This window comes from Lithobates pipiens, unplaced genomic scaffold (genome assembly GCF_037356315.1).
Source record: "Lithobates pipiens isolate NorthernLeopardFrog02 unplaced genomic scaffold, aLitPip1_a1.2 Scaffold_22, whole genome shotgun sequence".
Classification (NCBI taxonomy): Eukaryota; Metazoa; Chordata; class Amphibia; order Anura; family Ranidae; genus Lithobates; species Lithobates pipiens.
This window is the reverse complement of record NW_027507784.1, coordinates 40317999-40327517: the sequence shown is the minus strand read 5'-3', so window position 1 is coordinate 40327517 and position 9519 is coordinate 40317999. Positions and strand designations below refer to the sequence as shown.

The 9519-nt window shown below is 41.8% G+C and overlaps 1 protein-coding gene across 5 annotated transcripts in view; it reads right to left on the bottom strand.

Annotated features, from left to right (window-relative positions):
• Window positions 1-5147: 5147 nt before the first annotated feature.
• LOC143923633 (sulfotransferase 1C4-like) overlaps window positions 5148-9519 on the bottom strand; it is a 168924-nt gene continuing 164552 nt past the window's right edge. For all 5 annotated transcript variants that reach the window (XM_077447435.1, XM_077447438.1, XM_077447434.1 and 2 more), the window contains 4 exons: window positions 8983-9109; window positions 8543-8637; window positions 8288-8468; window positions 5148-7022 (listed from right to left, as the gene is read on the bottom strand). In XM_077447435.1, coding sequence (XP_077303561.1) covers window positions 6910-7022; window positions 8288-8468; window positions 8543-8637; window positions 8983-9109 — 516 coding nt within the window. In that variant the 3' untranslated portion in view covers window positions 5148-6909. The remainder of the gene's footprint in view (window positions 7023-8287; window positions 8469-8542; window positions 8638-8982; window positions 9110-9519) is intronic.

Below are 9519 nucleotides of genomic sequence, written 5' to 3'. Positions count from 1 at the left end.
AAATGAGGAAGGGAGCAAACACTTTTTCACACCACTGTACATATGGGCAATCAGTATTAAAAATAAAAGGGATAAACTTACAGAAATTTTTTTCTCCTGTTTCTGAGGTTGGAAAGAAAGGGTGGATCACACCCCCGGCATCAATGGGAGCCCAGAACTATGACCTTCTTTTTATTTCAGACATCCATATACCTCCATATACCTTTACAGACGAGTTGAATTGACACCCACAAAGGCTAAGCAATTGCATGGCAGGGGCTGGCCACTGCCTATTATATAATTACCTCAAGCAGGATTTTGGTGAGAACAATTTTCAAAGCCTCATAAATGTTTCCAATTAAGAGTAATGGATCTGAAAATTAGCGTAATAGTTTCAGCTGTTGTTCTTCAAAATCTACAGTCCAAACTCTGATACGCCAATGTGGGCAGAGCCTACTTATGTAGGGGTACCTTTCTCATGTACATGCTCACCAATGGCAGGGACCTAGCAGGGCCACATTTATGTAAAAGTCAACATTAAGGCTGAACCCCGGGTTAAAGATAAGCCATACAGTGTATGCAACTGTGTAACCACATACAGATCCCTTCTGTGTAACGCTCCATCCCATGTTAATGAACACCCACCCAGTCTTCCAGAATATAGAATTTAGAGGGGTACACCGCTGAGCCCAAGTCCCACTCCACCATTCCAGCTTTCCTCTGTCACCTCACTCCAAATGACAGAATGTGCACTAGCGCGGACCTCATGCATGCACTTGATTAACTCCTTCAGCTCTCCTGTACCATGTGGCTAGGTTCAGGGGGTCAACATACCACGGGTTTGGTTCCGTCTGCTTTTGGGACACAACTCCTAGGGAAGGAGCCAGAGCACCAACCCCCTCGCTTCCGGAGGACCTATCACTCATGCTTTTGAGCAGTTGGGATAATAGGACTTCAGGATTTCATACTTTTCTGGTCATTCTGAAATGTAGGATCAGCTATAGCTTTCAGGGTCACACACTCGCACAGGGTCTAAGGAATCCCTGATGGACAGGTATACACATTGGCCCTCCTGCAACACTGTATTGCTCAAACTCTTAAAAACATAGAAAAGCAACAGCAGAAAAAGACAGTAGTCCATCGAGTCTGTCTATTTTATTCTTTGGTTTTTTTTTAGTGTATAGATCCATGTTTGTCCCAAGCATGTCATGTTGAAGCCATTTACTGTTGACTATCTCACTACCTCAGCTGGGAGTTTATTCCAAGTATCAAATACCCTTGATGATCAACTACAACTTCTTATTCAGATTCCTAATTAAACACTATTCCTGCATATTTGAGTTAACCTTTTCCTGAATCGTGAAAAATGTTTATAACAATAGGTACCAAAATATTATCCAAACCTACGCTCTCTTTTGGCTGCATCATAAAAATGGCAGGACCTTTTATATAATTTCTGACACACAGTAGGAAAACTCAAGTTTAACGTTAAACAGAACTTACCTGCATGTTGAGTTAACAAACTTCAGGATTTTCTAGTGACTTTTGCTCCTAAGAGCACTCAGATACAGTATATAACAGCTGCATTGTAGGTATATCCCCCCTTTGGATATATTGTATCTTTCTGGATAATATTCTGTCACCTTTAAGACTGTAGGAAGGAGAAGAGAACACTGCTCAGGTGAGTAGATCCAGGTGAATAAATGAATGCGTTGGAGGACTTCTCCCAAGGGTGCGAGCCACGGCTTGCCCGTCGTACAGACTGCAAAAAGGAAGGAACGGCTGCACACCAAGATAACAAATAAGAGGTCTTTATTCTTCTTGATCCATCAAACAAGTTTATACACCACAGGAAAAAATGGTAATCAAGGCAGACATGTTTCATACAGAATCATGTGCTTAATCACTTTTACCTTTAAGACCGTAAACTCTAAAGAATAGGACCACTACAATTCGGTGTCTTATTAGACTGCTAGCTTTAGGGAGCAGGTCTCCCATACATTACCTTTTTGCTTGTAAGATGTATCAATTAGAAATGTCATACCTTCTGTATCCTATTAGATTGCAAACTCTGAGGAGCAAGATCCTCATACCTTTTCCTTTTTAGATTGCGAACTCCGAGGAGCAGAACTACTCATACATTCCCCCTTTTAGACTGTAAGTGTTAAAGAACAGAACTCTCATTCCTCTTTATTACTGTAGATTTAAAGCTATAAAGATCAGGACCTACAGTATGTACCTTGTCCATATTAGATTATAAGCTCTAAATCGCAAGACCCTCGTATTTTCCCATCTAAGTTGTAAGCTCTAAAGAACAGGGCCTTCATACCTTTTCCTTATTAGATTGTAAGCTCTGAAGAGCAAGACCCTCATATGTTTTCCCTATTTCATTGTAAGAGCTATCAGATCTATCAGTATCAACTGTCATACTGTTGTACCTTCTGTGGCCTATTAGATTGCATTTTCTGAGGAGCATACATTGCTCCTTAAGATTGGGAGCTCCAAAGAGCAGGACTCTCATACATTTCCCTTATTAGAGAGCAAGATCTATGGAGCAGGAGCCTCATACATTTTCCCTTTTTTAGATTGTGAGCTCCAAAGAACAGGACTCTCATGTGTTTCCCTTCTTAAAGTGCAAGCTCTAAGGAGCACGACCCTCGTGCTTTTCCTTAATTTGATTTTAAGCTCTAAGGAGCAGGGCCTTCATTCATCTTCTCTATTAGATTATAAGGTATAAAGAACAGGGTCTACTGTATGTACCTTTTTCCATTTTCATTTGTAAGCTCTAAAGAGCAAGACCGTCGTACATTTTCCCCAGTTATATTGTAAGCTCTAAAGAACAGGACCTTCATACCTTTAACTTATTTGATTGTGTGCTCTGAGGAACAGGACCTTCATACCTTTTTTCATATTAGATTGTAAACTCTGAAAGAGCAGGACCTTTATAACTTTTCCTTACTTGATTGTAAACTCTGAAGATCAGGACCTTCATATCTTTTCCTTGCTTGATTGTAAACTCAGAGGACCTTCATATCTTTTCCTTGCTTGATTGTAAACTCTGAGGACCTTCATATCTTTTTTATCTTAAGCTTCAAGAGCTTCGAGTTTATTTTATTAGACTCTAAGCTCTAAAGAGCAGGAATTTTCTGCCTCTTTCTTATTAGAAAGACATGCACGGAGCTGCAACATAGTGTAGGCAGAGTACAGACATGACAGGGTGCAAGTCTTACTGTGAAATAGTTAGAGGTGGGGTTAGTAACATAGGAACTTACCTTTATTGGAGTAATGATCTGAGGGGAGGAATATAGGTCTTCTGGTGGTAAGGGGAGGTCTTCAGGTTAGCAGTCTGGAGTCAGCAGGATAGGAGAGAAGTTCCCCGCCCGCCCTATATAGGGGTGGGTAGGGTGGCTTGGTAAGGTTTTGGGTTATTGGTGGTGGCAGATGTTCCTTGACGGCAGATACAACAGTTACCCAGTTAAGTTGAGGTATTGAGGACGTTAGGACCCATCACAGGTATGGAGTCCTCCGGGTTAGGCTGGCGGTTGGCCAGTCTGACGGGTTAATACGTTTGGCGGGTCTGGGGTCGGTTGGCAAGTCCCCGAGGTGAGTTGGCGGCTGGGGACGAATGCCAACAAAATGGGACTTCAGGCTCAAAATAATGGTGGTCGTCAGGGATCTGCAATTAATAAGCTGGATAGTTGGTTGGTTAGATACATAGTCATAATAATGGTTATGTGTATTAAAGGTTAAATTCTTGAATAAAGTAAAATTTGTTTTTTGTTAATAAAGGCCGGACAGGCCCTTTTCATCCAGCAGGTGTCAGTGTCTTTTTTATATATAGTATTGAGTAGGGTAAGTGTCATGCATGTTTGGCATTGGGTAGTAAGGTATCTGGCTACCCTAGTCATGTAAGTGCTGATACATGCTTTCTTTAGTATATTGTAAGGTTCAAGGGGCAGGACTTCATATCTTTTAAATATTGGATTCTAACCCACAAGGAGCAGAACCTTCATACCTTATTCCTAACAGATTGTAAGCTCTAATGAGCAAGGACCATTGTGTATTTTCCTTATAAAACTGTAAGGTTTAAAGAGCAGGGCTTTCATAACCATTCCTTATTAGATTTTAAGCTTGAAGTAGCAGCATCCTCATACCCTTTCCCAAATAAATTTTTAGCACCAAGAATTAGGACATTCATACCTTTTTTTTTTTTTCTTTCAAAATAGAGCTTACAGTCTAAGGAACAGGATTTTCATACTTTTTCCTAATTAGATTTTACTACTTTTTCTTTTCTAGATTGTATACTGATTTCTATGCTGTAACAAACAAGACCCTCATACCTTCTGTGTCCTACTACATTGTAAGCTCCAAGGAGTAAAACCCTTATACCCTTTTCTTCTGTTGAAATATTATGTTCTGTATTTTTAATATGTGTACTTACCGTACACCCAACTGTAGAAGTATGTATGAACAATATATTATCAATATTCATAATGTAAATCAATGAATAATAAGGGAGGGGTAAAAATAAATTGAATTAGCTTCAGTTATTCTTTTTTAACTGCCAGGTGAAAGTGAAATATGTTCTGTTCATTTTACTAACATTTGGCAATATATGTGGAGTTCAGCTAAACTGTTTTCAAATCCTTATTTTAAAAACTGAAGAAGTGAGGGACTGGCATCAAGAGCACTTGAGTACTTGGGTCTAGCAGGAGCCAGGACAAATGAGTATAAGATTTGATTTGGGTGGGAACTGGGGGGGCGTTGGGGAGCTTTGGTTAAATCTGCTCTCTGTGCGGATGCGGGAGTCTCTCTACAGAGGTCCGATACAACCCCAGCTGACTCCTAAGACCTAACACTCTTCAACTAGCAAAGATCATGCTTCCTGCTGAATGGAGAGCTCCACGGGGTGTGTTGAATCTCTACAGATAGACCACTGCTTCTGCACAGAGAGCAAGGGTCCCTCTCTGCAACATGCTAGCGTCTCTACCAAAGCTGTGGTTTCTTTCTAAAGAAAACAAATAACGTAAGACTTTGTTTTGATGCACCCAGAATACATTTAGCTGGTTAAAACAAAAAATTCAGTTGGGCTTTAAAGTAAGCTTGTGCTTTTGTCAAGGTAGCTCAAAGAGAACATGTGGTAATGGAAAGAGTGCCAGACCAAAGGATAAAAGAATCCAAATTCATTTATTAGATTGTACTAAAACACTTCCACATTTCAGGGCTCAGAGAAAGCTCCCCCTTCATCAGGGCTATAAAAAAAAAACAAAAAAAACAATGTAATGTAAATGTGACTGGTCTAAAATCATGAACAACATGTAGGTAGATGCAGTCTGCTTTCTCCACTGCAGGTCGCGCTAAACCACAGCAGCAGTGCAGAGAGAGAGAGGAGGCTTGGTTCCTCTATGTTTTTTTGGGTCACTGGGGCAACGATCCGGGTCAAAGCTGGTAGCCCATGTGATCATGGTGGCCATCTCGGGTCAGGTAGAGTCTTTTTAACACCCTGGCTCCTGGGTTTGGTATTAATATATGGATAGTAGGGTCAGGTCACCCATCTGTCAAGGACAGTATTAGCAGCAGGGAAAGCTTCTAGACAAGCATAGGGTTCCACTTCTATTCCTGGAAGCCTTCTCACTTGGGTTTGGACTGGCCAAGTCACATTCCGCCCTTCCAGGCAGATGCTGTCAGCTCAGCCGAGACCAATTCCACTACACGCGGTTGTCATCTGTAATGCCGCGTACACACGACCGGACTTTTCGAGGAACTAGGTCCGACAGACTTTCGACGGAGTTCTGACAGAGTTCTGCCAGACTTTCCGAATGAACGGAGTTGGCCACACACAATCACACCAAAGTCTGACAGATTCTAACGTGATGACGGACGACCGGACTAGAATAAGGAAGTTCATAGCCAGTAGCCAATAGCTGCCCTCGCGTTGGTTTTTGTCCGTCGGACTAGCATACACACGAGCGGATTTCTCGGTAGGAACTGGGTCCGGTGGAGTTCTGGTGGAAAAATTTGAAACATGTTCTATTTCTAAAGTCTGTCGGATTTTTGCAAATCAAAAGTCCGCTGCAGCCCACACACGATCGAATGGTCTGCCGGAATTGTTCCGTCGGACCTTTGATGTTGAAAAGTCCGGTCGTGTGAACGCGGCATTAGTGTTCGCAATTGGGCGTGTTTGTGTGTGTTAAAGCGCTACTTTTGAAATTATCTCTTTTGCTTTATTTAAGAAGTAGTAGCAAAGCCTGCACCCAATAGGATCTTAAACAATATATAAAGGATTACTGATATACCCTGAATATTAAGATTCTGTTGGGTGGCTTTGCTAATACTTTGGACTGTTTCTAGCCTCAGACCTGTTTTACAGCCCAATTAGGAGATATGGGTAGAGTGTGGTGAGTTTATTTCCTTGCTTATTGAAGAACAAAAGCTGATTCAAAACCAATTGCTGTAAACAATAATTAAATGAGGACAAAGTTTTGAGTTCAGAATTTGCAGAAGACATCTGGATTAAAGACAGCATACTCAGTATAGGATATCATAAATCCCTGATTATAAGGATCTTGAACTGTGTTTTCCATGTAGACAGAATCCAAATGGGATAACAAATTTCTTTTAGCCCCGGTTCACACTATAGCACGCTGCGGATCGCACAGGAGCGATGTGCGTCCCTGTTCCACATTTCAGGGACGAATCAGGGTCGATTCTATGCCTGAATTCGGCCCTGAAACTGAGCCAAAGACACACAGCGTTTTTGTGCAGTGCGCTCCGCAGCCGCCCCGGAAATATGTGAACCGGCTCTACAGGGAGCCAGTCACATTCTCCTGCTATGCGAATTAGACACGGGGGGAAATGCACATCTAATTCAAATAGTTGTGAACGGAGGGCTCAATGTTGGCCAACCATGTGGTCAGCTTTTGGTCTGTCTCATAGTACTTCTCGAAAGGTCAGCCCACTCCCTTCCATTTTCTTCTTGTATTCCTCATCAAACAAAATGTTCTGAGACACTGTAAAGTGATTCTTCCAATCTCCGACTTTGCCTGAAACAAGGACATCATTATCAGAACAGAGCTCTGACACAACAAGGAACATGGGGGCTCCATTCACAGAACCAGATCACATGTGGTATGTAGGTGTCCAGACACATTTTCCCTAAATACCGCATGCGATCCTGAAACTGTCAATTCACGATACCGTTCTGCGGTATTTACGACAAAATGCTGAAAATGCTCAGTAATTACCTCATGAAAAGGGGTTAAACTCAGTTCAATGAAGGAAATAATTAAATGCATGAGGTAATTAAGTGGTGGTCAAGGCATGCGGTATTTAAAGTGATTGTAAAGGTTCTTTTTTTGTTTTGTTTTGTTTTTTAAATAACTATAGGTTATACTTACCTGCTCTGTGCAAGGGTTTTGCACAGAGCGGCCCCGATCCTCCTTTTCTGGGCACCCCTGCGGCACTCCTGGCTCTGGTGCCCCCCACGGAGATCCGCTTTCCATGGGGGGCACCCATGCCGGCGTGCTCCTGAGTCCTGCTGCTCCATCCATTGACACAGACAGCAGGACTTGGCCCCGACTCCGTGCCACTGGATTTGATTGACAGCAGTGGGTGCCAATGGCTCCAACTGCTATCAATCTATAAAATGAGGACCCGAGACAGGGGCTAGAGCTGCTGGGCTCACTCTTGATGCTGGAATGATCGGGACGATCGGGTTCAGGTAACTAAAAGGGGGGGGCTCTGGGGGGGGCAGCTGCAGCATAGAAGGTTTTTCACATTAATGCATAAAATGCATTAAGGTGAAAAACCATGAGACTTTAAGGAAACTTTAAGGAATGTGTACCGGTCGTCAAAGTAACTGTCCTTGTTGTTAAGGAGCAGGCGGTCAGTGTGCCCCTTAACCAATGAGTCATCAGCTGTTAGCTGGGTTCAGTTGAATGCAATGGAAAGAATTACTGCCAGGGAACCCCGCTGACAGCTGATGACTCATCAGTGGTTAAGGACGCAGAAGCCGCCTGCTCCTTAACAACCATGGCAATTACTGGTTGTTAGGGACGCTGATATTTACTACTGTGTACTACTACAACGCAGTATTTACTGCTGTTAATAAATACTGCCAAGCATTAAATTGCCGCATGTTTCCCCTATGAAAATACTGCATGACTTTTTAGTAAATGCCAAAAAAACTTTTAAAAGCGCTATGAAGTATTTTACCGAAAATTTTAAAGAAGAAAAAAACGCTTTGTGGATGGAGCCGCCCATGATCTATGTCCATAATGAGTTTACTTTCTAGTTGAAGATATTATACCTTTCCTCATGAACTTGGAGACAGACTGATCCATCACTTGAGATGGTAGGACACTATAGTTGGCCATTGGATTATCTTTCATGACTTCAAATGACGTGTGATAAAGGATCTTTCCGAGGACCTCATCGGACACATCTTTCTCCAGGAACTCAATGATCTTCTTTATCTCTCGTTTTGGGTCCTAGAAAGAAAAAAATACAAAAAAAGAAGAAGGAAATAACAACACCTGCAGGGGATTAAATAAGATCCCCTCACCTCAACCATGTCTTCATAGAAGATGTAGAGTATTCGTTGTCTGTCTTTTGCTTTCCACCAGCCGATGACATGATCAAACCAGCTTCCCCAAGGCACTGAAAGGAAAGACGTTTATACTTATGAAATGTCCCTCTTCTGGACCCAATTCCCTCATAACTGTGACCTCTACATATGTGTAGCCCCTTTTTGAAGAGAACCTTTTTTTTTGGAGACACTATGCCCCCTTCCATGTTCTGTTGTTGCAATACTGGTATTCGCATAAATAAATGTGTATTATTTAATTGTGCCCATTGACTGAATTCTGATGAAAACAGCATTTGGAATAAATGTTTTCCCTTACAGTACTCCTAATACTGACTGACGGGATTTAGGGTCTTACTTAAAGGGTCACCAACACCGGCAATATTTTGTTAGATTAAACAGCCGCACCCCTCACTTACCGTCTCCAGCCAGAAAAGTTGAGAAGTACTCATTCCAGGTCCCGGGGTCTGGTAGACCTTTGTTCATCAGCTGGAAGTAGTAGTATGACACCATGCAGTCCTTGGCATTCCTGGCCACATATATGACCTGCATGGAGGAGGTAAGTGGCATTTAGAAGATGTTCATATACATTTTTTTTTTTAAACTACAGACATACAGGCAATACAACTTTTTAGTGATTCGTACTGCTCCCTTAGGCTCAGTTCCCAGCTAGATACGCTGTGTGGGGTATTTGCTTGTTCTTCCATGGTTTTTTGCATTCCCTAATCCAAAGACATACTGGGAGGTTAAATATATAAAAAATATATGTAGCGCTACCTCCTTTTAAATATTAAAACACCTATCAAGTGTAAATAAATAAACTAACTATAATCAATAATTAATACTGTGCAAATATAGCAAGACACTGTGCTTTCATACACATGCAAAACACAAATGTGTGCAAGAAAGTGCAAAATCACCTATATCTAGCGTGATACATACAAATGACATGAAAT